This window comes from Aspergillus pseudodeflectus (assembly GCF_044049435.1).
Source record: "Aspergillus pseudodeflectus strain CBS 756.74 chromosome Unknown BJX68scaffold_12, whole genome shotgun sequence".
Taxonomy (NCBI): Eukaryota; Fungi; Ascomycota; class Eurotiomycetes; order Eurotiales; family Aspergillaceae; genus Aspergillus; species Aspergillus pseudodeflectus.
In genome coordinates this window covers 534,448-560,115 of record NW_027263788.1, presented here as the reverse complement: position 1 = coordinate 560,115, position 25,668 = coordinate 534,448, and the positions used below count along the sequence as shown (strand labels likewise).

The window sequence follows — 25,668 nt, the reverse complement described above, 5'->3', positions numbered from 1 at the left end:
GTCGACGAAGCCTTGCCGGCGTTCAGCTCTTTGAGAGTAGCTGATCTTTTTGTGCGCGGGGAAAGCTGTTCTGCAAGAATGGGAGACCTGCGGAGACCGACCAATTGCTGGATGTGCTGCAAAAGGATTGAAAATAGCCCACCAGGGGAGGGAAATAAGAAAAAGAGGGTAATAAAAGAGGGCAGAAAAACAAAAATAAGTGATTAATGAAAGTAATATGCAAGTCAAATCGAACCCGCCTTGCGCATGTGCTGTGGTGGTCGCAGAGCCCCTCCGCCGCAGTGTATTCCCTCAGGAGTCCAATAGCAAGGACAATGGAGCGAGAATAGAGGCGGGATAACCAAGGATGAGCTCAGGCAATGGGGTAAGCGGCCACGACGGCGTATTGCGAATGCAGGATTGCCTGCCAGCGCAGTAATGCAGGAGGTCGAAAGCGGAAGGCTGAGGACAAGCTATCGGAGATTGGACCGAGGGATGAAATCGTCGAGGTTGTCAGCGTTTAGTGCGCTTTTGACAGTATGTAGGTGTTCCAGTTCCCTGCGCACTTGCGTGAACGAGGACCTGCAGCAGGAATAACCGGGATGGAAGTAGGAAAGATGATCATGCGACGAATGACAGGGCCAAAGTAATCATTCGCTCGGGGAGTCAAAAGTCGCCTGGGATGGTCAAGGAAGGTCAATTCGGAGAGGCATAGGAGTCGGGGCGATTTTAAATAATGTTCGAGGTTCTCCGTCGGTCCTTCTCTGTCTCGCAACGTTCTTCTTGGCCGAAGTAGCGTCAGATGGGGAGGAGACGGAGAAGAGTCAAAGAAAGATTTTGGAAGGCTTAATTATTTCGAGAAACCGATGGATGTTTCAATGGATTGAAACTTGAAAGAAAGGAAGCTGGAGTGGAGCCGTGTAATGACGTATTGACTGGTAATCCAAGTCCAAGACACGAAACCGTACGCGTTATGGACAGTCGTACTGGTACAAAAACGGCCGCTGTCGGTAATTAATACTCCCCTTTCTCTGTGCTGAGGAAAAGCAAAAAGAAAAGAGCCAGCAGGCCTGAAGAATGCCTTCCTGCTCGGAAACACACCCGGATTTTCTGTAGCGGCTGAGAGAGTATATGTAATCCTGATATGACGTCCAAGACTGCTCGTAGTGGTGGTTGTGCGGTTGGTGGTGTGGTGTAGTCTGGATAGCAGTTGAGATGAGATCTATCTGGGGCGAGGCACAAAGATGTTCTCCGTACGACAAGACACGAGGGGAGTTTCCTTCTTTGGCTTCTGGTGAGAAGAGGTGGGAAGGGTGGAGGACAATTGTGAGAGCAGGATGGAGGAAAGGGGACTGGTGTCCTTGCTATATACTCCGATGGCGACGTGAGACTGCTGAGAAAGGGATAACGGTGGCAGCCCTACTACGAGTAGGATGTGGATGGAGTCGCTGCTACTCACTATTGCTGCGCTCTCTGAAAATAAACTGGGTCATCGCAGGGGACACAAGGTTGTTGACTTGCAAGGTTGAGAGGGATAGCAATCGTTATTCAGAAATAGCGGCCCAAACCAAAAGGACTAATCATACAATTTCTTTGGAACTCCCTTTGTGCCTGTTTGGTTGTTTTCATTCCTCCTCCATATCGTCACTGGCTCCGGCATTGAATCAAGGCTCCCTTGTCCTTGCCGCTCACAGCTCACAGAGCAAATAACACTCGAAAGAAATGGTTTTTTTCCCGAGAGCCGCGATTCTACCTAACCTCGAATCCTCGCTGAGCATGCCTGGCACCACTGAGCCAGAGGAGCCAGTCCTTTCATTGGACGTTTGGTGTGAGGAGGCAGTTGCGCAGGCCAATCTTGCACATCAACAATTTGTAGGCGTTTCAGGTTGCTGTGACGAAGTATTATTGAGGATCTCCTGACGACCAGGCGCAAGAATTTACTCCACACCCAAACTTTTCAACTTTTGTGTTTTCTTTTTCAAGGGACGAGGGGAAATCCATGTTCCCCACAGAAAATCTTTTGCGCATCCTAATACTCCAAACTTTCTCCTTCCATTCTCCCGCGATGAGGGAACAGTCGGTATGGAAGTATGGAGCAAGTGGCTAAAATCATCACGAACAAAACAAGACAAAGGAATTCGGGGTTGAAGGATGCAAATCATATCCAATGACATTCAGCCTTCTCCAGGGCACGAAATTAGCCTTGTTACAGGATTTTCTGCGCGCCAACGTGATGGTTCTCCTGAGGAGAGTTCCCTCGCAATGTGGATTCAATGGAGCCTGTCTTACGTCTTGACCGTCTTGCAGTTCCCGAGTCCGGAGTCCTCGACATGTCGTCTTCTTTCTTTTGCCCTTTCCCTTGCAATAGCCTATCGCTATGACGCCGTGTCCCTATCAATCTGTCCAATGCTACGAGCCAAGACCACAGACATCACGATGCAAGACATTCTCAAATCTCGACGCCCAAGACGACATGGAATCTCAGCCGAAAGATACATCAGCAGTACGTCACCTGACATGCCGTTGTCTCGTAGGGCGGTTTGCTCCGGATACTTTCATCCATTCACAATCCTAGAAGGGGCAGTCACTCATAAACTCGTTAACTATTGGTCTTGCTGCGGGTTTAGTTGAAGGGAAGAGGAGGAACGAAGATAAGCCGTTCAAGACGCGCACTTGCCGTTTTTCGTTTCCGACCACTCCCTGCTGATTGGTGTTGGCTTCAGAATTTCGAGGCTGTGGCAATTGTGGCAGTGACTTGGAGCAACTGAGGCGGTGCGGTGAGGGCCAAAGGAGCACAGAAAAATGGGGAAATGGAGCCCGATCGCCATGACAATGAAGCGGTATCCGTGCCTTCCAGCGCACCCACCGCCTTCGTCATGGATAAGGAACATGAAACTATCACTTTTCAACGACTGATTGGCAGATCATCGGGATTTGCAAAGACAATAATCTCCGCTCGCACATGACAATCAATCACACCCGACAGGCCTCATGGGCTTACAATACGATGTAGCTCTTTGCCGACCTCTCCACGAAGCAATTCGCTTGGCGATCTGTTGCCCTGCTGTCATATGAACCCGCCCCGTCCTCAACGAGAGAAGCGGTCAGACATTTTCGGGTGCTGATGCTTTCCGCGAAGATAATGTTTTGGGAGCAACATTGATGATGAAAAGCAAAACGCAGGTTGACTAACCGTTTTTCACTGCCCTACCGGTTGCCCGTTCGAACGGTGGCTGACTGGGCCTGTTGTGCCAGCGAGCTTGGCGCTAGATGCCTGACATATACTTCGTAGCCATGTTCAATATTGGCACCCTGTCATGCAGCAGCATTCGGGTGGCCTTTGATTCCCTGTGTCCAAATACCAAACTCAAGGGCCTTGCTGAGACGCAGCCAAGAAGATTCACTAGGCCAGCAGCCGCTTGGAAAAGGCGGATTCTGCACGATAGTGAGCTACCGGGCAGAGCTGAATAATTCATTCCATCAAAAGCAGGAATGTACGGAGACGAATTTGAGTCTCCATGCGAAGTGCTCCCAATCGAAATTTCCTCCGACCCCAGTTGCACCACTGGGAGAGGGACGCTCGCTCCACAAATCAGAAATATTAGGTCGCTGCTGCGCTCAGACACCTTGATTTTTTGCTCCGTCGAATATTCTCCCGCGATTCCGTGGAGGATGTCTTCCCTTGCAAGATTCATCACTGTCCACGTGAAGTTCGAGCTTCTATAACTGCTCTTGAGGAATCTCCAGTCACCTTTTCGTCTCGAGCACATCACGTCGTAATAGTCACCAGACGGCTTCGTAATTTCATTGGGAGCGTGGTTTCATTGGATAGGCCTTTCTCGCGATAAACTTGCAATCAACCTGTTTCAGCTGCATGGAGTATGCGAGCATGAGATTGATATCGCGGCTATGGCGGATTCTGATCGCAGTCCAGCATCTGTTTGTAATATTCCGAATTTCTGACATGGGGTACTGTCTTACATCTGCTCGTATGACGCAAGGAAGCCTAGCATTCATCCAGTCGCCGAGCTTTACAAAGAGCAGCGCCGATTAATATCGCGAGCAGCAGGCCATGATTCCGTGCAGTTTGGCATGAGCGATAAGAGGGGTAGGAGACTCAGGAAGAGCTGCAGGCGCGCGGTGGTCTTGGCCTATTCTGGTAATTATTACTAGTTGAGGCCTACTGCCATCTGTTCGAATCTTTCCCTCGGTTACCTGAGCGCTTGGGACCTCATTGAAAGCTCCAAACCGGATGACTATCCCCCTCATTCGAACTGACGAGGAACGATCATGGATAAGCCGTCGTCAAAAAACTTGAGGAAATGGAAAGTGACGAGCGATCGGCCCAGCAATTTAGGTTGTCGCCGTCTCGCGTGCTTGACTGACTTTCAGTTTCGCCCATCGTGCTCGCAAACTGCACCTCCGGGCCTCCTTCTGTGGCGTATGCTGTAACTAGGCATCGACGTTTTGACCCGGAGAACCTCAGAGGATCGAATGCGACCCAGTCACAATCGAAATGTTGGTTACTACGATAAAGCGGCCCCATTGCTGCCATTCTCTCATGGAACCTTTGATCCTTGCTGTTGCTGCGGAAGGAGGGGCCAATCTGATCTGCTGCCACGAGCACCACTTCCCTGCTCCCTGACATGCCGCAATTATCGACATGCATCTGCATTTCCAATTGATGATTATCTGAGCCCAAATAGATTGAGCCCGTGACCACCCTTTACGATTCCTCCTCTTTTGCGCTGGTAGCCCCGGCGACTCTTGATAGCCCCCCCGGCCCGAATAATACGTCGGTTGTATCAATGCAGTATCAATATCATTTACAGTCATTATTCATTGCGCAAGGAATAGCCCTGACGTCTCGAAACTCAATGAATTGCAGTCAGTGACTCATTCTGCCGGAGCCTTATGGCGGTGAGTACTAATGTGCGCTTTAGGTGCATACTGGTCACCGACTCACCTTGGAACCAATAATCCTTGAGTTGGATTTTCAAGTTGGCTGCCAATCAGCCGCAGATTTGAGCTTTCAAAAAGTGCTGAATGAGCATTGCCATTGGCTCTATTTCTCCTTCATGGGGCAGCCCTTCAACGTCGACCCCACTCTTGACAGCTTCCAAGCCTTTCCAACGCGGTTTTCTCTCGTTGAAGATCTCGCATCCGAGAACTCCTGGCTCCGATCAAAAAAGTCTCCAGGCTGTAACAAACAGCCCCCGCTGAGCTGTCCAGCGTCGTCGTCAATTCCAGGAGCATGGGTGTCTGTGAGGCTATACACAGTATTCCACTAACTTCGCCAGGGTAGTGTAATCAATTCACCTCACTTTGCCCTTCGAATCTGCTCAAGGAGGAATTGCTCAAATGCTTCACTTTTCTCCTGTGCAACGCTCACTGCTGGCGGAAGCGAAAGCGAATACGGCCTGAGTCGGTCATTACTTAGCGAGGTGACATCATGGACTTGGAGCACGCAACTCTGAGACTTCCCCACCCAAGAAAGAATGGAAAGCCCGTTGAAAAGGAGTAAAGGAGGGCGAGTAGTAGTGGGGAGGCTGATGGGGGAGTCTGATAAGTTTACCGCCAGAGTGGTTAGTTTCTTACCACCTTGAAAGCCGACGGAAATGTATTCAAGGCTGCTCCCAAAGTAAGTAATAGTGGTAATTCTGACCTGGTTTCGTAAATTCGAGGGCCCGTCAGGACAGTACACATTTCATTCACAATCTTACAGCCCTGTCCCGCATATATGATCAGCAACCAATGAACTGAGTCGTTCCCAACTGGATGGAACGTTGCGCCTCTTGGACAAGGATCCTCGTCTGTACTTGAATAAGACGTGGTTTATTCGCCCTAGCTTGCCTGCCCTCCAGGTGCTGTATCCTGAACGCTCTGTAGGCGACTCTATACCGTCATAAAGGCGTATCCACATGAGAAAGCCTGATCTGCTCTTTGCCGGGTTACTCTAGAAGCTGTGTACACATCAAAACTGTTGTACTTCCTCCTGTCCCCCAACTTTGGAACCGTCGAGCTAAGCACTCTGTGTAAAATTTACCGCTTTTGGTAGCGGTGGGCGTGCCTTTATTCTTATGTCTACATCGTAAGCGCATCTTCCAATTTCTAGCGAACGAGACATGATATATACATATATCACTCTATTCAAGCGCAGCGATTCCCCTAGTACCGCATATGAGACCTCTTTTTGAAACTTATCAGTGCAAATAATTAGAGCCATATCACCGATGATTATGAGACTCGCGTCATCCTAATAATGTTTTGCTCCCTCCTCAGAAGCTTACGACCATGTAGTAGTATTTTAAGGTAGCAGCTGCTCGGATGAAGCCGCATCGCTACGGAAAAAAGGCCCGGAAGATGACACTTGCCGCACTAGCCACGAAGCCTTGACCTTAACCTGACTCAATCATGGGCTTCCGAGTCCTGACAGTGGAACTCGAAGTATATTATTCTTGCCAGAGTTGCAACTTTTGAGAGCGGTTGAGCAATAATTTTTCAGATCGCAGAACGCGCAAGCGTGCTGCAATTTTCCGAGGAGAACCCAAGCGTTGATAATCCTTCCTTCGGTCAACATCACTTAATTTCTTCTGGCAATTCGCGAGTTGGAGTCTTATCAGCGACCTACCTGTCAGACAACGCGGTGTGGCTTGTTCGAGGACACAGCGAGAGCCCGCCTTACTCGGAATGTGGCTTGCATGAATTTGCTTTTTCTCCTCCCCGTGAGCGCTAATCATTTCCCTCGAGACATCTGTTTGAACTTTGAGAAACATTGCTTCACCTTTCTTTTCTTCTTCCCGCTTCAGCTCTCCTTGTCCATGCGCCTCGACATTTCCTAGAGCGGCGCCGTGAACGCATGGTTCGAGAGCTTGGGCCCCTCAGTGAGCCTCACCTAAGACGATGAACCGCAACGATACTTTGCAATTGCTGCCCAGTAGTTCGAGAGGACACCGGACTCTTGACTTACCCACGCTGCTCATTCTCCAGTCATCATTGCTCGTCTATCTTCTTGCGGGGTGGAGTAGATGCCCAGTCTTTCCGCAGCTGGGGCCATAAGGCTCAGGCCCACCTGCTATCGTGGCACGCTCACCTCACTCCTGGCTGTGCCGCAGCACCCACGCTGTCTATCGCGATGTCTTGATACGGGGAGCACCGAGTAACATGGCGCATCCCCTTACTGTTTAGGTCTGTCGCACGCGGCTGAGCCTCCTCCTGCTACCTGGAATTTCTTCCCCTTCGCATTGGCGATGATTGGCATGTCAAATGTGCGAGTGCCAACCACGAATGGCGTGAGTTTGTCCAATACTTCAGCCCTATTGTGCAAATATTGGACGGGAATCTAAGGCCGTCGAATTCAAGAATGACTAGAGCAGAGGGTCTCTAAAGAAGGGAAAAGAGCGAGGCGACCCCTTGTCACACTTGCTCTTTTCCTCGCATAAACGGTTCAGTTGGTATGCTTATTCGATACGGACTGGGAGCTCCAAGAAAGAGTATTACAAGTACGTAAGATATCCTCGTCTATTCATAATCTCCCCGGAGAAAACATGGAACGATTCGAAAACACAATTTCCGACTTGTTTCTCTCTTCGGCGTCGTTTCGGGTTGCTTGCATTCAAAATTTCGAATCCACTGCAATCGTGGGCCGCTTACTTTAGCCTCAAGCCCTCCCGGATCTCCACCTAAATATAGCAGTTTCATGGAGAGACTCAGCCAATCACCAGGCTGGATCTGATCAAACCTGTCCCGGTCAGACTGGCTTCTCGCATCCTTCGAGAAGAAAACCCACTATGCCCACAAAAGCGCCTTGCCCACGCCAATGCGATGGCAGATGCGCGTCTGAGCCACGGGGAATGCAGCGGTGCGCTCAGCCGAGGAGATTCCTGGAACCTGCTCACTATTTCTGGCAGAGGTCGGCTCCGGCTGCTTTCAATTTCTCCATACGTTGTCTCTACCTTTCAGTTATTCGAGCCTTCGTCTGCCATCTGGTTTCGAGCTCCCACCCCACCAGTACAAGCCCCCAAAGGGGCTGTGTGGGAATATATCTCCTTTTTCATACAACTTACGAGGCATGGACCTTCCCCGATGGGACGCGGACATCGTGGGTCCCTAAGAAGGACCGGCTCTGTCACTCCTCCGCCATCTTTATGCTGCTCAAGGAAGACCGGAAAGGCCGGTAGCACTATCTAGTGCCGAGAAGGACTGCATATGTTGTGCACAGCTTGGGAATCATTTGAAGCGCTTCCCCATTTTCCATGGGTAGATACCAACTCATGGCGCAGGCTTCAGCATAGGTTTAGCGGACACGCTTCTCTCAGAGATATCTTGCGCTTACGGGTTACATTCTTCGCTCGCACCGGATATCTCGGTGTTCTTGGGGTTATGATCCTCATTGTCATCCCTTCGATGAAAGGCAGAACCACCTGACGCAAGACGGAAGTAAGTCGGACGCAAGACGAGACAACAACCCATCTCCATGTTGCAAAGATAACCCTCGTTTCGATATAAGTTCTATGACCAAAGTGCTTCTCATGCTGGTCATGGAATTCTAGACCTCTCTCCAGCCGCTGGGCTGCCCTACGGCCGTAGCCGTGTACCGATCTCGCTTACCTGTGATTTGTGTCTTTCTCAGTCCCTCGCGGGGGCAGGACTGGCGTGAAACTTGTCGCGATGTGTACGCGTCAGATGTTCATTGCTGATGATGTCGGACAACGCCGTCGTTGAGCCCGCTTCATGGTGACAGTCGTATGATGGCACTCGCATGAACGATGTGTTGCGGTCTACACAGGCTCGGCCTGGCTGTTGTGTGGCATGTGGCATACTTCTCTGTTCTGTCTCTGCCGATTAGAGAGAGAGAGTTCAGGGCAGCTGCCGACAATTCTGCCAGATTTTGACGGTGACCGGCTGCTCGCTGTAGCAAGGCAGTTGAAGGCGGCTTTAAAACTGATGGCATTCGTACTTCAATACAGGAGCCCTTTGGATATGTTCTGCTTGGAGCGGGATGAAGCACATTCTATTTGGGGTATGCTCCACGTTGAGATCTCGGCAGATGAAACACGCTTGCTATCCGCGGCAACGCTTGAGATCGCTTCCTTAAATTCAGGGCACTGGATGCTCCGCCGAAATGAAACGGATTAGATATGTATGTCATTTTGGAAAGTGGACTGTGGTGGATAATGGATTGTGGGGGATTTCTCCCAAACTTTCGGGATGATGTCCTGTCGATCATGTAAAGACAATTGTATGTTGAGGAAGAAATGGGAATGGAGTGGTCCTGAGCTAATTTGCGCAAGCTCAATTGCAAACTCATAATGGTCATGCAAGGGATTGAGGAAGTCACCAGGGATCATCCCTGATGTCCTCAGGGTTGACCTCTCCGGGGTTGATCAGATTGGGAAGGCAAGGCGGGTCACCAGGTGTTACTGGCTCTGCATCCTGCATCAACCCCAATTCTCATTCAACCTCACTCCATCCCTTCACCCTTGACCCCATTTCTATCTTCAGACTCTTGCTTCCCGTCTCAGATTTTCTGCTTGTAGCAATTTCGCGCCCTTGCCGCTATGGATCTCTCAAAGCCTGTTGACGCGCATTTCACCAAGGCTCTCCCGAAGGTCGAGGTATGTTGCTCTCGCTTAGTCCCGCTCACCAATAACTAACACGTGCCTGAACAGCTACATGCACACCTCAGTGGAAGTATCAGCCGCCAGTGTCTCCACGAAATATGGCTCGAGAAGAAATCCCACAATCCGGCTTTGGACGTAGAAGATCCGTTGGTGGTGATGCCGCCTGGGAAGGTTGACTTTTCGATCAACACGTAGGTTTCCAAGATCAAAACAATTCACGAAGATATCCTCCGTACTTGGAGGAGGTCAATGTGTTTCACCTCAGAAGTTTGAACCAGAGCGCAAAAAGAACCACCAAGCTGAAAGACCCAAGATTCTTCCAAGTCTTCTCCCAATCAATCTACCACCTCGTCAACGACCTTGAAAGCCTCGCCTACGCCACAACCTCCGTGCTACAATCCTTCCTCGACGACGGCGTTTGCTACCTCGAGCTCCGCACCATCCCTCGCGCACCACTAGGCACCTCCTTCACGCGCGACCAATACCTCTCCACCATCCTCGACACAATCACCAAATTCAAATTCCAGCACCCGGGCAAAATCTCAATCTACCTCATCCTCGCCATCGACCGCGGCCTGCTCACAAACGGCGACCCAACGCACGCCCACGAAATCGTCAACCTAGCAATCGCCAACCGCGCCCGCGGCGTTATCGGCGTCGACGTCTGCGGGAACCCGACAAAAGGCGACGTCTCACTTTGTCAGGGTGCATTCGCCAAAGCTAAAGCGCATGGCTTGGGCATCACGGTGCATTTTGCTGAGATCCACTCTGAGGGACTGCGCGAGGAGTTGCAGACGCTTCTCTCATTTGATCCGGACCGTCTCGGCCATGTAATTCATGTGCCTGATGACATCAAGAAAGAGATTGCGCGCAGGCAGCTGGGGTTGGAGCTGTGCATGTCGTGTAACGTGCATGCGAAGATGTTTGATGGAGGGTTTTTGGACCACCATTTTGGTTACTGGAGGCATGAGGAATGTCCTATTGCCCTTTGCGTGAGCCCCCCTCCCCTCTCCTGCTTGCGTTGTCGTTTGTTATGCAGTGGTAGCTGACAGCTCTGCTTCAGACCGATGACGTCGGCTTCTTCTGCAGTCTGGTGTCGAATGAGTATCTTTTGGCCGCAAAGCACTTTCAGTTGAACCGGGCTGACATCCTCAGCATCTCTCGCAAAGCCATTGATGCGATTTTTGGGGGCGAAGGCGAAAAACAGCGACTACGGATGCTTCTAGATGATTTTCAATCGGGATATGTTCAATAATAATCTTCGCATTCTGAGAGTAGGCTCGCCATTCTCATATCATAACTTCGTGATCTCATCAACTATTTTACATTAATCAACCCTGCCAGCGAAACTTTCCCTCCTTCAGCGTCTCAACCACACCAACAGGCACAAACTCCCGGTTCACGGCTGCCAGGCTACCGTACTTCTTCACCATCCCCTCCTGATACAGTTCCGCCGTCCATCTCCAGTACGGAGACATCTCTGTCCACGTGCTGGAAATGGTCCTCCCTGAGCTTCCAATCTCACTCATCATCTGGCTGCTTCGCAGGGCAGGAGAGAGGTTCACGCTGACTTGTTTCGGCACACGTATCAAGTCCTCATAAGCATCCTGGAGCGGCCCACTGAATGACTCGGCGTATCGCATGTATTCTTCCAGAGACAGAAATTTGTCCGCCGGGAAGTCGCCAACCTCTTTCCCTCCAACCATAAAGGCGCGCGGGTTCCGAGGTCCGTTGGCTTCAACCCATTCCTTCTTAGACAGGTAGATCGCTTCTTCGTCGAGGAACGCCTTTTGAATGCGACGATGAGGTGTTTGCTTGATGTCCTCACGCATGCCAATCAGGGGGATGTACGGGTTAACGAGACTCAAGCCACCGAGTTCGATGGGGAAATAGAACAGTCCTTCCGGGAGGTCGTGGATGTCGAATCGCTTGGCGATCATTTTGCGCAGGTGGTCGGTAACTCCGCTGCCATTGCTCTCAGGGAAAAGTGTACGCTCGATGTGGCTGAGTGTGGAGATTGCCATGTCGATATGCTCTCTCCCGAAACACACGGCCGGTTTGGCAAAATTGTTCACAAAGAATCGGCCAAAGTAGCTGTTCCAGGCTTGGATCCATGAAAAGACACTCTTGCAGGCGGCAAGCTGGCGCTGAAGCTCGGAGATGTGCGTCGTGACCATGTCCTGGTCGATGATAAACCGGCGCTCCTGAGAGTCGAGCTTCAGGAATCCCCAACGTATATCACCAGATGGAAGCAGAGCATCGTCTCCACGCTCCACTGGGCCGGCTGATCGGATGTGAGAGAGTTTGTCGCTCGTTCCTTCCCAGCGAACAGTTCCCGTCTTCTCTTCGTTAAACTCGAGGCCCATCACGTTTGCAAATTCGGTCATGGCAGCCCAAGCTTTCACACACGTCTTCTCTTGGCCCCAGAACCAGAAGTCATCATGCAAGCGATAGAGATATGCCCCATCTGTGCTCTGGTTCACGGCATAGTCCATGCAAAAGAGCACGGCCTCGCCCATGAGAGTCGAGAGCGCATGGCTCATGGGAATCCCTCTGGTGCGGACGTTACTCATGGCATCGGGACCATCTTGAACAAACTTCAGTGGCGCTCTCAGGAAGACTCTGAAAAAGTCGAGCCAAATTTGGGGAACGCCGAAGTAGGAGAGAACAGTAAGCATCGTGGTATGCGGGAGAGACGGGCCGAACCATTTGAAGTCAGACCGGACGGCGGTGAATTGTCCATGTAGAGTGGTGTGTAGAATGGATTCCGTGATCAGGAGGTGAAGGAGCGAGTGCTTTGTTTCCAGAGCATTCATGGGGCGATCCTGGTCGTCGCCGCCATCTTCATCATAGCTGGCACCATCGGCATGGACAGAAGAAGGAAGCTGAGTCATGAAATAGTCCTCTTTGTAGACCGTTTGTCGTTCTTCGTTGACAGACCGTCCTCCCCGTCGGTGGTCACCGAGGAAGTAACTTCGCCGCAACCTGTCCTGCTCAGGGATGTGATCGCGCATTGTCTTCCAACCGCGCGAGCCAAGAAACGATACAAAGGCGGACCTAAAGGTCACAGACCATTTGAGACCGAGGTATTGGAACATGAGGCTGTCCAGCAGATCCTCATCCATGAAAACCCGATATTTGCCATTCAGTTGACGCCGCATCTCAACAGGAACACCTTCCTCAGGCCATGTCCAGCTTTCCATCGAAGCCAGGCGCATATTCAACACATCAGCCACTTCTTGGGTCACAGCCTGATTCCGCATCAGCTCCTTGAGGGTGATTCTCTTTTCCTTTGTCAGAAGGTCAGTCTTCAAGAGCGACTCAGACACCCACCCAAGGTCGGGCACGGTAAGTCAGGTCGTTTTTGCCGAGAGACTGTTGGCAAAAGACTTGATGCTTTCGCGCAACTCTTTTAGCGCTTGCTGCGAGAGAGGTGACTTGGTGAAGAGCTTGTCCAGGTACGCGTGGATTTTGTCAGCCTGGACAGCCGAGTCACTAAACGCGATGCTCTCCCAGGTCTGTCTTTGCTCGTGCATCTCAGAGCGGCCCACATTCTCTAAATCATCGACAGTTTCTGGTGAAGTAGAAACCGACGCAGAGGCCTCAAGATCACCTAGCCACTCTGTCACCAAGCCACTATAGAACAACGCATGGTCATGTGCCCGCTCCATGTACTTGATCTCTCCCTCAAGTCTCCCAATCCACTCACTCAGGCTAGACTCGGAGATAGACGGATCGTATGTGCCCTGCAGAAGGAAACGGCGAATGTTGACATGAACTCCACGCACTGTCCCGTCTTGCACTTTCGAAGTTTGTGAATCGACATGGTCAACATCGAGGTCCTCTTCGTCAAAGGCGTCGTTTGGGTGACCCTTGAGCTTGGTGACACCCTCCAAGAGGACTCGGGCTTTGGCTCGCAGGTCAGAAGTCGCGGAAGCTGCCCGGATAATCTCGTCTCGGCGTTTCTCAAACAAGGCGCGCTGCTTAGAAAGCTCGTTGATCTTGGTGGTGGTAATGGAGCGGAGGGTCTGGGGGAGAGCATTGGAAGAAGCCATGTTGGAGGAGTAAAAAGAGTCAAATTGAAAGAGAGGATGTCGGGATGAAAAGAAAGTAGAACTTGCTGGCACTAGTATTTAAAGGAAAAATGAGAGTAAGTGTAAGTCTCTATGTGACAGGCGAATCAAGTAAAAGTGATAGTTCTTTGAGCAAAGCTGGATAGAGAGAGACCAGTCCGGCGATGTTGAAGAAAAGAAAGAGAGGAGGGTACGACCTGGATCTCAACTAGCATTTATACCACAGAAGGAGGCTGAAAAGGAGGCTAAAAGCAAGCGAGAGTGTAATAAACAAGCAATGAGTCAAAGAAGGCCTGATTCCAACTAACGCGTTGCACGTCGTGAGTATATGTCTCGGGCATGACGCTGTGCTGCGGAAGGCGGCTTCCTGTTTTGGACGCCGACAATCCATTCTATGAACGCTGCCCACTCGCCTCCTCCAACCGCGCGGCGCTGTTGGACACCTTGAGAGCGACCTAGACCGTCGCAGATCTTCTGGAACCTACGGTAAAGATAGTTTAAAAACGAAATTCAAAGAAGTGCTACCAGTGATAGTAGTGTGCTGTTCAAAGCCAGCTGCATGTTCCATTCAGGAGCTAATCAGAGTCGAAGGGAAAAAATGCCTGTTCGACCGAGCAAATTATTATCACATGAAGAATTATCGCCATACATCAAATCCGCACAATCTATAGGCCCGCAGAGCCCGACTTTGCGCCCTTGTAATCATCTGGATTCTCGGATGCATCAAACCCCACGGGCTTCCCGGTCGTGTGGATATCGTCTGAATCCACGTCCTGGCCCTCCGTTTGGATATTGTCGATGTCAGTGTCAACTTCGTTCCAGGTCTCGCTTATAGCGACGGGAGGGAAGAACCGGGTGAGCGTGTAGTAGACCACGAAGGAGACGATGAAGCCGGAGATGTAGTTGACGTTGTAGATGTACTGAGCGCCCACTGGGACGTCGCGGCCGACCGCACCGGCGAATCCGACAATGTTGATTAAGATGCCAGAGAGGTACGAGGCGTACGCTTGCCAGGAGAAGCCGTGATAGAAATGATAGGCGGAGCGCTTCTCGCTGCTGTAGAGGTCCCGAACAATCAGGTAGCCCTTCCGGACAAGGTAATAGTCGCAGATCATGACGCCTGCAATAGCTGATAGGAAGATCGAGTAGGCAGAGAGGTAGGTGGTGAATTGATTAGAGTCGGAGACGAGGTGCCACTGCTTCTGTCAGCCCCAAAGTTCTAGCGGTCTAAGGAAGGCAGCATACCGGGCACATGGCCAAACCAGCAGCGGCGCAAATGTAACTGCCTCGTCTGATATTAATGTATCGCGGAAGTAAAGCGGTCATGTCTGTACCCGCAGAGACCGAGTTGGCGGAGATGTTGGTACCCAATTGCGCCACGGCAAACCCAAGCGCGATAACAAAGATGCCAAAGCGTTCGGCTGAGCTGGCGCCCTCAAGAAACCTTCCCAGGAGGTCAAGAGGGTTCCAGATTGCGTCTCCGCCGAAAATGACGGCAGAAGATGAAGAGGCAATGATACCAATAAAGGACGTAATGCCGAATCCGATAGGAATTGTAAACAGCTGCGCCCATAGAGCATCCTTTGGCTTTCGGGCAAATCGAGAAAAGTCTGGATCGTTCATGATCAAGGCAGCAAAGTTGCCCATGCAGCTCATTAGGGCTTTCACAACGGCCCAAGCTAGAGTACTTCCATGAGCGGTATGAGACTGATGAACAATCGGCCCAAGACCGTTGGCGCGAGATATCGACCAAGCAAAGAATGCAATGGCAGCAATGGGAGAATAGATTGACTTTGCGGTGAATAAGTGGCGGAGTTGATGGACTGGGAACCAGAGAGCAGGTAGAGAAAGCAGCCAGAAGATGAAGAAGCTCACAAAGTCTCTGGTAGTAACTCCAGAACTTTCGGGAATCCCGTTGGGAATGGTGTTATAGCTTGGCCAAATAGCCCGAATCATTAGGGTAACGCATTGCCCTAAACCTTATTAGATCTGTTCATCGTCTTTTTGAGAGACATATTTCTTACCCCCAATAAATCCCTGCACACCGTACCAGATAATCGCCATGACCGTACGATTCAACACCGGCCATAGCGAGCCCCAAACCCCGAAGGATGATCGACATACAACAGGGAAGGAGATGTGGTAGACGGCACCAATTCGACCGGTCAAGCAGACAAAGCAAGCAGCCAGGAAATATCCAACCCAGACGCAAATCCACGACTGCCACCAGGACAAACCGTCAACAATCATCGAGGAGGAAATCATCCATGTATTCTGATGACGTGTTAGTCTAGCTTCAGACGTCTTGGCAGAACTATGAGCTCGTGTATACTCACAATGTTGAGCGAATCTGCGATCCAGAACGTAACAAAGTTGTACCACCTCCATCGCCGGCGATCGGGTTCGACTGCAGAGAGTTAGGGAACCCTTGCCCTGAAGTTACAGACTATCTGGGGCTAACCTGGTTGCAAGTCATGGTTCGTCAACATCAACTGCTTGTTCGTCAACCCCTCCATCGAGTCCACCTCCAGCTTTTTGAGCCATCGCTTGATCTCAGGCATTTTCAGCCTGGACGAATTGACAGAGAAGTATGTAAAAGAAAGAACCACTGGAAACCGACGCAGCAAAAGTACTGACGTCCCTGATGTAATCAACACTTGAACTTGGATATGGTTCAGATTAAGGTGTGATCGGATATGACGCAACGGGGCCAAACCGTGGGGAGACTCGAGTCTAACTGATCACCGGAAACGGGACAAGGGACACATAAGAGCTTAAGAGGCGGGAAACCCGCTCAATATAAATATCGATTCGTCGAGGAGGCATTTTGGACGTTTTCTCCAGACCGTTGGCGATATCGTCATGGTGCTGGGCCTGTCAGCTCCATCGGACCACCCAAATGCTTGTGATGGAGCCTGCGTCTGATAAGAAGCCATGCGAATTGGTCAAAATATGAGACTCCAAGAACTGATCGGCCACCCCGATCCCTGGCAGAGCCGTCCTTATCACCCTCCTTCATCTTTTTGTCCTATTCTGTCGACTAACAGGGGTGAGTTGCGACTGCGTTATCAGCGACCGGCCCGTGCCCACCAGCCAGACGCACCCACCCGCCGCCTCCGCATTTTGGGTGTTTGGCCACTCACAGATAAGGCTGGCTCCTCTCCGCTGACTCGATCTCATCGAGTAAAGATATGCCATCGATAACCTTCGCTCAAGCGTCAACAGATGCTTTCGGCCCCCGGGGCGGAGACTCCGAGAGGGTTCAGGAGACGCGCAAAGTTTGTCTCCTGGCAGGCTGGCGCTCTCGATTCTTTCGACCGAGTCACATGATTCTCGCCTGGCGGAACCTTTTGACTTGGCCCTCAAGGTTCTCGTATATCTTGGAAAAATAATCTACGATAATCTTGCAGAACAAAAGAGCTCTCCATTGATTGGTTTTCTAAGATATTCTTATCATATACAGGTCGAATCAACCTTTGTTCCACCTGCCGAACCTCATGTAGTCGTCATACAGGGACTTGAATACTGCTCGCCCAGATATATCCAGTCCGGCATTCATAGCCCGCATTGTTTCCCGGGACATGACGTCCAGTGCCGAGTATAGACCAGGCAAGAGGGCAGCCTTGACATCCGGAGATAGAGTGCCCAGAAGCGATCGCTGGGCATAGTCCATGATCAAGTACTGTAGATACTGTCCCGCAATGCGCTTGGCTTTTTTCGTCTGGTCGGTTAGCCCTTCATGACTCGCGCCGTGTGGTGGGGGCCGTGAGACTGCTGATACGGTAGGGTCGCAGAGAGAGGTCAAAAGGCGAGTGAAATGGGTGGCGTGCGTAGCGTCGAGCTGAGAGAGCCAGTGTGGCTGTTGCGCATTTCCTGTATCGGACTTGGCAAGCCGACTCGCACGCTTCTTGGCCTTAGCGAAAAGACAATGCAGCAGACGCTGCATGGGAGGAAGAATGAGGTGGAAACGGCCACCTATTTTCTGACGGTGAAGGCCCAGCAAGAGGCCCATTAGCCGGCATAGGCGGATATAAATCACCCCGGAATATTCGGGATTGATACGCGGTCCTGATTTTGAAGCGCATATCGCGATGCAGGAGAGGAGACTATCAACGTTCCACTGAGAGATGCAACGTGGGTGGCTGCGAAGAAGAACGTCCAAACACTCTGTAGCAAGGACAAATTCCACGTGCGATTTACTCTGGGAAATTGCCTCAGTGATCCCCGTGCAAACAAGCGACAGCTCTTTCGCTTGATCACTTTCCCTGTCTTCGGTGGAGGGCGCCGCAGAGATAGCCAAGCCAGCAATCAGCAAATGGTACTCAGCGTTCTTGCCCAAGAATCCCAGCTGGCGGACTTCTCGGACCACCCGGAGCAAGGAAGATGTGGACATCGATCGAAATTGGTCAGTTGTTGACCATATGAAAAGTTGCTGCTGGTCACTGTACATCTGTTGAAGAGGGAGGGACTCGGCATATTGAACGACGGGAACTGTGACACTTTTTTCCTGCCCTTGAGTTGCCAACACCCGACGTCTTATATGTCTTCTTAACGAGGATCCCGAGTCGGTGGACTTTTCAACGTAGATTTCAATCTTGGACAAGAACTTCTTGACCTCGACATGATTCGTTGCTAGGTCCTCAAAATCCTCTAGCGCATCGAGGGTTTTGATTAAGCTGATGGTCTCTTCCAGGGGTTGCTTTTTGCATTGATCCTTTGCCGAACGCACATCAGCAACCACTAGCCCAAACATTCTCTCGCGGATAGAGGCCAGTTCAGGGCCGTCAATGGCATCCGTCAGCTGGCTTCGATCCTGCCAAAACTGCGAGAGTGATATTCTCAAAAAGAAACATTCCATAGAGCTGGAACTCAGCGACTGTAATTTCGCGACCTTTCCGGAAATCTTCCGATACATCTTTTTGAACAATTTTCGTCGGTCTCCCTCTGCTAGGAGAAGTAGCTTTGCAAAAACTGCACGATGCAGAAATCTGAATGCCTTCATGATCTCGAGGTCGACATCGGCACCTTGGAGTGTGATTGCTTTGGCGATTTCCCAGATTGGCTCCCAACTGCCGGTCAACTGCGCCGTAGATTTCGACATTTCAGACAATTTGGCCATCAGAGACAAGATACCAACAGTGACAACGGGGCTGCTGTCTTGTTTCAAAACAACACCCTGCAGCAAGTCTAGCATGGCTCCTCGCTGGGATCGTCTGATTGAAGTCGCCGGGATCCGTTGGAGACTCTCAATGTAAAGCTTCCGATTTGATGGGTCATCTTTAACCCGCTCGGAAATCACAGTGATCAAGTCATTAATAATGACGGGTGTATTCAACAAATATTCGTGGGATACGACGCTGGTCCAAGCTTGCAGAAAACGTGCACCGGAAGCAAGGGTTTCCAGAGTTGATGATGATGGCTGGTACTGTGCTGTTACCAAGGAGAGAATGTGGGCAAATAGCGAGCGTCGTACTTCAGGCTCGATCCAACTCCAAACTCTAGGGCTTCGAACAAGGGTCAGAAGATATGCCAAACTTAGGATAGTTGGAGAGTCGATGGATTCCGAGCGACCATCCCATGGGGAGTTCATCGACTGTAGGGCATTTTTTGCAGAAATTGTTTTGATGTAATCTGTCGCTTCTTTCATCGCAGTGGGGAATTCAGCCCCATCATTGGTGTGTTTGAGCGCGGCAAGAATGAATTGGTATGCCTCAATACACTCGAGCCGGGCGCTTAACTTGTTCTGAGACTCTTGGTGACAACGGCGAATAGACGTTACAGCTTCACCAGTGAGGCTGAGTAGCTTAGCACCAAGGCCAGAGTCGGTCTTGTGCGTGTTGTTTTCAAGAAGACTGCGGACCAATCTCCATAACCGCCATCGCCAGTGCAAGGTCTGTTGGGATGAGAGTGCAGGAATAACGGTACCGAGCACAGATTCGAGGTCGACATTGTTATCGGCAAGGTTGACAGGCCGTTTTCTGAATCCAGACTCCAGAATCACTACCTGTCCGTAAGCATCCTCGGACGTGCTTATTCCACCGTCTTCGCCGCGGATTTCTGATGCAGCCGCCCGAATTTGAGCAGCAGCAAGCTTCTGGTTGAGAGGATTGCGCAAAAGGTCGCCGTAAGCATTGCACAGATCGTCGTTCTCCCACACGGTGAAGAGTCCGAGGTTGCCATCTCGCATTCTCGCGGTTTCAACGTTGCCCAATTGCTGATACCAGACTTCCATAAATGTAGCAAGATCCCTAGCCCCAGTAAACCCACGTAGCAGGGGGAGAACAATGCCGGTTTTGATGACTTCAATGCTACTGCCTGTGGAGACGCTGGTTTGCCAATGCAGCATGATCTTGTTCAATAAAGCTTCGAGCAATTTGTCTGAGTCGGCAAGACCGGAATTTGGCAGAAAGATATCCACGCCCAGTTCAATTAGCAAAGCAGTGAGACTCCACTCAACTTCGGAAAGACCATCCTTGAGAAGTCCAGTATACCTCGCATGGGTAAGAAGAGTTTGAAGTGACAGCCGCACGTTCTGCGTGAGAACCACACGGAAGAGTTGCTCCAATACGCTCACAAACCTAGGCATAAATGTTGGCGTCCCCTCTGCTTTAACGACGGAGAATGCCAACTCGGCAACGGCAACGAATAACGTCTCCAACCAAGGCTCCTCGTCGGTCTTCCTTCGAAATGTGTCTCGCGGGACTGATCGCGTGGCGACAGCGAAAAATTCTGGGATGAGGTCTGCTGTTTCCCACTGCAACCTTTTCCTAGCGCCATTGTGGTTCAAGAGCTCCTCCGCACAGAGAATTGGCCGAAAGGTATCAGAGATGGGTTGAACGGAGCTCCAATCCGGCTCACTAGAGGAATAATCAATTCCTGAGCCACCTCGACTCAGAAAGCCCGTACGCGCAGGGAACACCACATGAACAGCGATTAAACGTTCCAAGCCGTTTGACAGCTGATTCTTTTCGGCCGTATCCAATTGACTTGCACGCACGCAGTGTAAAAGTCTTAGAGCGCTCTGGAAGCAATGTGTCGCAAAGGCTTCCTATAGCAATAGTTAGTAGGCGACATGAACGAGATTCATAATCCAACATACATGACTCGAGCCCTGACTGGAGTCGTCCTGGCGGTGCGACCTCAGCTCCCACACCTCGAACAACGAGGGCAGGACGTAAAACAGATGTTGCAGTTCGGTGGTCTTCCGCCCATGAGAGAATTGCGTGATTGCAACAGAAGCGAGCATCAATGACTTGCCAACCGTATTTGCAGCTTGCTGGGGCTCTCCCCTAAGCGCATTCCGAAGATGCGAGCTAGCAGCCTCGGTGACCCCAGCAGTTCGATTGGAGAGTGTGACTAGGCTGTACAAGCAGTCCAAAACACGAGTAAAGGTCAAGAAGCATGAAGCGGGCGTCCGAGGCTCGTCAATATCCGTCGCATCCAGTCCATTTTCTCTCGCCCTCTTGCGCTTTGTTCCCTTCTTATCATGTCCTCCATTTGCGCGTGACGAGTCGCTTAGTGTACGGCTGGACTCGGAATCAGATGGCAAGATATCAGCCGTCCCATCTACTAGGCCGGTCAGAACATTGTCGGTCAGGTCACCAATAGCATGTTCGATAACGTCGAGGAATTTGTGGTCTTTGAGTGTAGAAGCCAACGTTTTGGGAGGAATAAGATCAATCAATTGGCGCAGGAGAAGGAACGACACATGCTCCACCCGATAGTTCTTCCCGGTCTTCAATTTCTTCAACAACCATCGCAAGACCCATTCTTCTTTCGGTGCCGCAGGGTTCGGTATATGAGGGGCTCGGTCGATCTCCGGATGGCTCGCGCATAACGACAAATCGAGTCCGATAATTTGCGCAGCCTCGTTTAACTGGGTGGTAGGTGATGCCGTGCCTTTCTCTAATCGGAGAAGAGCCTCTTGCGAGGAACGTGGACGCTGCACTAGTTGTCAATATATAAGGAGGGAAGCTTAAAAGTGGGCTTAAACGTACCTCTGGCAAGGAAGGCATCCTGGAAAACGCGAAGACAGAAAAGTCACGAAAAAGTCCCGTTACTGTTTCTTTCTCCGTGTCCCCGCGATCGCGATCCTAGCGCATCGCCGACCAGCAAACATTTAAGGAGCTGTGGCTGCTGCTGTGCTGGGGTTGTTTGTACTCCGCTCAAGAAAAAAAGTGGAAAGACTGATCGCGGACAAGCCTAATTTTTCCGACCGCCTTCCGTCTCAGCGGGCGGAACCAGAGCTCGAAAACCGTCGCTGCCGAACCGATCTCCTTGACGTCTTGTGCCTACTTTATCCAATTCATTCCCTCCACACCAAGTAGATCTTTTTTTGCTGCTTTTCGCACAAAGTACGCTGGCCGCAGCTCCGTTGATGACTACGAACTAACTCCCAACTCCTAGATCGATCGCAATGGCCGACTCCAGCGACTCCCAGCCCGTTTCCCGCTCGACCAAGCTCGTCAGCGAGGCTCTGCTCAACGAAAAGGTAGCAAGCTCCTTTATCACCCTTCGGTCTCCATAGTCTCCATAATTCAGCCTCTTCAATTACTCCGGAACATCTCCGAAACTACCTACCACACGTTATGCTATGATCTCGACAGTCTCGAGAACGACCGGCTAACACGTACCTTGTTTGTCTATAGTGGGACCGTGCCATTTCTTCTATGATCATTCGCTCTTCCCTCGGCCTCTCATTCGGTGTTGTTTTCTCAGTGCTCCTTTTCAAGCGACGGGCTTGGCCCGCTTGGGTTGGTCTCGGATTCGGTGCCGGACGTGCTTGGGAAGAGGCTGACGGTATGTCGTAACTCAGAAACTTGAGCCCGAGGAGAAACCGGAGTCACTAACGCTTGAGTACAGCTTCGTTCCGCCGGGGAGACTCTCCCGTGCGAGACGCTCTGCGTAGGTAGATGTGTTGAGACATGCAATTTGCGTATGTATGATACCTGTATAGCTGGAGGGGACTCGCGCTTTCGCAAAGGCACTGTGGTTCATTATAAAGTTTAGAGAAATTCTAGACCTGGTTCTTTTCTCGGTTCAACTACAATCCATTTTCATGCGATAAATTGACTGCTCTTCGCTCAGGTCAGAGTGTACCTGGTATTCCCCTTTTTTGTGCTCTCGAGCAATGCTTGTATTCAATGTGAATCCCCTCACAGTTTCCGAGTTTTAGCTTGACTAACTTGAAATAGGTATCACTGTAAATCTTCGTAATAGCAGCATCGTGCGTCCTTTTTCCAGAGTAGATACAACCGATCACCTAAAACATCTACCATGCCCACGACGTCAATAGAGTTCAGTGGGGACGTGTTCCAGAAGAGACTCGAGACAGTTCGCGTGGTACAAGAAGAGGTGGGAGAAACATGCCTTGCACATCATGATCCGGAGAACGGGGAGGTCAATTATCCAAGCCCAGGGATCAGAAGGTAGGTGGAAAAAAGGGGGGAAAAGAGACCCAGAAGTAGAAAGCAAGCTAGAAAGATATGAAAGGGTGGATAGCAGCACATTAGTGCAAGTAGACATGAGGACAGAATAGAATATCTGGTACTGCGATGAGCTAACCCGCTGCGCAACATGACAAAACATTGAAGAATGTACACAAACAAAAATGGCCTAATAACTCCAAAGCCCGACATGCAAGATAGGGTATCATAATCATGAATCATCCAACATCCGACCCAGAGAACAACCTGGAACAAAACCTGTCGAAATCTATGCGCCGATTTGAAAGCGAAGACCTGGTAGACGCTAAAACAGTGCGCGTTTTGGTAGGAATCAGGCTGAAAGCAAAATCATGGTGGGTTTCCGTGAGTGAGACAACCGAGGCAGCTGCAACTGGGACCACATTGGCAGTTACCAGCCTCGCCGGCACAGGCGCCAGGTAAGCCAATCTGGTATTCGTAAGTGTAGTAAGCGTCAGGGACCATGAGATGGTCTGCAGTTACTGAATTGAAAGTCTGGGCCTCGGACTCATCATCCAAAACAGCATCGTCAACACCACAGCAATTTCCGGTCGTCGGAGGATCGAATCCACTCGTCAAGTGACTCTCGGGATCTAAGATTGCTTGTCTGGTCTCAGAGTTGTTATCATGAGTACCGTTGCTTTGACCGTTTTGGCCAGGATAACTTCTGGTATCTTCGGAGGTCTGCGTGTCCTGGGCAATAATGCGACCCATTTCCTGAACATGCTGCATCGTAACCTCGTTGTAAGGATGGTCAGGGCAGGCAAAACAATTGCATTTCGGACCACAGTTGCAGCTACGTGTAGCGCCATGGCCAGCTGTTTCGGGAAGGTGGTGCGCAAAATCAGAGGAGCCGACACGGTCGGGTTGAGAGATCGAAATATGGTCGAAGTTAACACTAGTAGGGTTGTTGTAGTCTTTAGGGGAGACCTGAGATGCGTAATCAGGCAAGACTGATTGAAGTCCGTTCGAAGGACCAGAAAGATGCGAGAAGTGACCATCCATGCTTGGAAAGCCCTGCCAAGTGGAGGGGGTTCCAATCAAGGGTGACGAAATCAAAGGCGATGCAGGGAACCCGTTTTGCACATAAGTTCTTTGCTCTACCTTGGAACCATTTGGGCTTCCACGGCGGGACCCTGAGCAGCAAGAGGATTGAGCTTGCATGGGAATAGAGGGCTGGGGTTGCATAGTCGAAGGAAAGCTGTTCGAGTGGCAAGCACCAGGGGTAAAGACGTCTTCTGAAAGCCCTATGCCATTTGACACGCCAATCGAGGTCGGGAAGACGCTAGGCTGCGCGAGGGAACCATTGGCACCATTGTATGAATATCCATTCAACTGTGCGTGTGGCACGTATGGGGTCATGGCAGGTGATCCGTTTTGAACAGTGTGTTGCTGAAAATCTGGTATTGTATGTAAAGCTCTTTCAAGCTGTTCTGGTGCCGGCTTAACGGTTTTTTTGCCAGACTTTTGGATTTTGCTAGGGCTAGGGCTGGTGCTCGAGCTCGTAGTAAGATCTATCGGGAGTCGAGAGACCGCTGGAGTAGGACCATTTTCGTCCAGTAACATCTTATACACCGGCCTGCATACACATCCCGTACCTGAAAGTGTGTCAGTGATTAATGGCCTGGTATGCAAGAGCGCCTTACCCTTCGGGATTGCAACCATAAAAGCACATAGTTTTTTGCAGTTGCAACTGCCTTCGACGTGAGGGCACTTTGACAACGGGCGTCCAGCTTTTCCAACACTAACCATGAGGCGATCGAAATGGGCGCATTTAGAGGAACGGTGGCCGCGGATGCATGGCTCACTGGAGTTTGATTGTGTTAACTATTCTGCTTGTTCTCCGTGCTTGTTTGGCGGGAGGAATGCTTACCACGACCACTTGACTCCAGTTTCATCAAAGGGCATAGTGATGTTGATGAAGAAGGGCGCGTAATAATTAGTTGGGAGAAGAGTCAAGCTGGCTTTGTGGAGTGTTGATAGCACGTAATATCAGAAGTAATTCACCCCACGAGAGCAGCGCTGAGACCACTAACACATACAATGCGGGGAATAAGTCTCGCAGTTTCAAGAAGTGACGTTTGAAGCTAATAAGTTCAAGTTATTCAAGCAGTCTTCAAAACAAGGCGCCGGGGACATCAACCGCAGAGAGTGCATGCGGCGACGATTAATAGAAACGGACAGAGGTGGACTGGGATGCTGCCATCCAGATGGCAGACGAGGGAGGGAACAGCCTAAGGCAGGGCATAAAAAGGCGACAGTATAATTAATGAAATGGTAAAAGAAAGACCATGACAACCCAGGCTGAATGATTGCCAGCTTCCTCTCGGAGCCGGGAAAGTGGGTGAAAGAGCTGATAAAGCACAGAAGCGTAGTAGCGGGGTTCATGGACTCGAGACCTTTGAAAAAGAGATTCCCGCAGTCATTCATTGGCGGCCGAGTCTCGGTGTGCCTGGGTGCCTTGGTGCCTGGTGTTTGGCGGCATCCAATTTCCTAAACCAGAAAATTATTGGAATCAGAGCTTCCGAG

The 25,668-nt window shown here is 50.7% G+C and overlaps 9 protein-coding genes across 9 annotated transcripts; 3 read left to right on the top strand and 6 right to left on the bottom strand.

Moving 5' to 3' along the window:
• Positions 1–1,910: 1,910 nt before the first annotated feature.
• On the top strand, positions 1,911–2,700 carry BJX68DRAFT_40008 (uncharacterized protein). The gene has a single exon (XM_071049110.1). It carries the CDS (start codon positions 2,131–2,133, stop codon positions 2,608–2,610), a length of 480 nt encoding a protein of 159 aa, XP_070901309.1. The 5' UTR covers positions 1,911–2,130; the 3' UTR covers positions 2,611–2,700.
• Positions 2,701–3,051: 351 nt separating this feature from the next.
• BJX68DRAFT_40021 (uncharacterized protein) lies at positions 3,052–4,008 on the bottom strand. Its single transcript, XM_071049111.1, has one exon. The coding sequence runs from the start codon at positions 3,747–3,749 to the stop codon at positions 3,246–3,248; it is 504 nt and encodes a 167-aa protein (XP_070901308.1). The 5' UTR covers positions 3,750–4,008; the 3' UTR covers positions 3,052–3,245.
• Positions 4,009–9,321: 5,313 nt separating this feature from the next.
• On the top strand, positions 9,322–10,895 carry BJX68DRAFT_39971 (putative adenosine deaminase). Its single transcript, XM_071049108.1, has 4 exons — positions 9,322–9,596; positions 9,651–9,793; positions 9,916–10,594; positions 10,666–10,895. Exons 1-4 carry the CDS (start codon positions 9,540–9,542, stop codon positions 10,855–10,857), a joined length of 1,071 nt encoding a protein of 356 aa, XP_070901307.1. The 5' UTR covers positions 9,322–9,539; the 3' UTR covers positions 10,858–10,895.
• A 2,060-nt stretch (positions 10,896–12,955) lies between these two features.
• BJX68DRAFT_264886 (uncharacterized protein) lies at positions 12,956–13,657 on the bottom strand (the record flags this gene model as incomplete). The annotated part of the gene is made up of 1 exon (XM_071045082.1): positions 12,956–13,657. One exon carries the CDS (start codon positions 13,655–13,657, stop codon positions 12,956–12,958), a length of 702 nt encoding a protein of 233 aa, XP_070901306.1.
• Positions 13,658–14,340: 683 nt separating this feature from the next.
• On the bottom strand, positions 14,341–16,236 carry BJX68DRAFT_254096 (nucleobase cation symporter-1 family protein; the record flags this gene model as incomplete). Its single annotated transcript, XM_071042839.1, has 5 exons — positions 14,341–14,871; positions 14,921–15,648; positions 15,700–15,949; positions 16,012–16,082; positions 16,137–16,236. The coding sequence occupies 5 exons, from the start codon at positions 16,234–16,236 to the stop codon at positions 14,341–14,343; spliced, it is 1,680 nt and encodes a 559-aa protein (XP_070901305.1).
• A 775-nt stretch (positions 16,237–17,011) lies between these two features.
• Positions 17,012–21,783, bottom strand: BJX68DRAFT_39896 (ribosome biogenesis protein URB2). Its single transcript, XM_071049107.1, has 3 exons — positions 21,673–21,783; positions 20,775–21,617; positions 17,012–20,723 (listed from the first exon to the last, which is right to left on the bottom strand). The coding sequence occupies exons 1-3, from the start codon at positions 21,688–21,690 to the stop codon at positions 17,145–17,147; spliced, it is 4,440 nt and encodes a 1,479-aa protein (XP_070901304.1). The 5' UTR covers positions 21,691–21,783; the 3' UTR covers positions 17,012–17,144.
• A 308-nt stretch (positions 21,784–22,091) lies between these two features.
• Positions 22,092–22,587, top strand: BJX68DRAFT_264883 (MICOS complex subunit MIC10; the record flags this gene model as incomplete). The annotated part of the gene is made up of 3 exons (XM_071045081.1): positions 22,092–22,166; positions 22,324–22,474; positions 22,538–22,587. 3 exons carry the CDS (start codon positions 22,092–22,094, stop codon positions 22,585–22,587), a joined length of 276 nt encoding a protein of 91 aa, XP_070901303.1.
• Positions 22,588–22,786: 199 nt separating this feature from the next.
• On the bottom strand, positions 22,787–25,522 carry mac1 (putative copper-activated transcription factor GRISEA). Its single transcript, XM_071039555.1, has 2 exons — positions 25,013–25,522; positions 22,787–24,946 (listed from the first exon to the last, which is right to left on the bottom strand). Exons 1-2 carry the CDS (start codon positions 25,045–25,047, stop codon positions 23,470–23,472), a joined length of 1,512 nt encoding a protein of 503 aa, XP_070901301.1. The 5' UTR covers positions 25,048–25,522; the 3' UTR covers positions 22,787–23,469.
• BJX68DRAFT_39874 (uncharacterized protein) lies at positions 22,862–23,366 on the bottom strand. The gene has a single exon (XM_071049106.1). The coding sequence runs from the start codon at positions 23,261–23,263 to the stop codon at positions 22,964–22,966; it is 300 nt and encodes a 99-aa protein (XP_070901302.1). The 5' UTR covers positions 23,264–23,366; the 3' UTR covers positions 22,862–22,963.
• Positions 25,523–25,668: the final 146 nt, after the last annotated feature.

Bases quoted from the DNA above. Each gene is read 5' to 3' on its own strand.
- BJX68DRAFT_39874 (XM_071049106.1), bottom strand. From the start codon at position 23,263: ATGTTTTGTCATGTTGCGCAGCGGGTTAGCTCATCGCAGTACCAGATA.
- BJX68DRAFT_40021 (XM_071049111.1), bottom strand. From the start codon at position 3,749: ATGTGCTCGAGACGAAAAGGTGACTGGAGATTCCTCAAGAGCAGTTAT.
- BJX68DRAFT_40008 (XM_071049110.1), top strand. From the start codon at position 2,131: ATGCAAATCATATCCAATGACATTCAGCCTTCTCCAGGGCACGAAATT.
- mac1 (XM_071039555.1), bottom strand. From the start codon at position 25,047: ATGCCCTTTGATGAAACTGGAGTCAAGTGGTCGTG. The intron at 24,947-25,012 runs GTAAGCATTCCT...ATCAAACTCCAG, and splicing joins ACTGGAGTCAAGTGGTCGTG to TGAGCCATGCATCCGCGGCC.
- BJX68DRAFT_39971 (XM_071049108.1), top strand. From the start codon at position 9,540: ATGGATCTCTCAAAGCCTGTTGACGCGCATTTCACCAAGGCTCTCCCG. The intron at 9,597-9,650 runs GTATGTTGCTCT...GTGCCTGAACAG, and splicing joins AGGCTCTCCCGAAGGTCGAG to CTACATGCACACCTCAGTGG. The intron at 10,595-10,665 runs GTGAGCCCCCCT...GCTCTGCTTCAG, and splicing joins AATGTCCTATTGCCCTTTGC to ACCGATGACGTCGGCTTCTT.
- BJX68DRAFT_39896 (XM_071049107.1), bottom strand. The intron at 20,724-20,774 runs GTATGTTGGATT...CTATTGCTATAG, and splicing joins CCAGTCAGGGCTCGAGTCAT to GAAGCCTTTGCGACACATTG.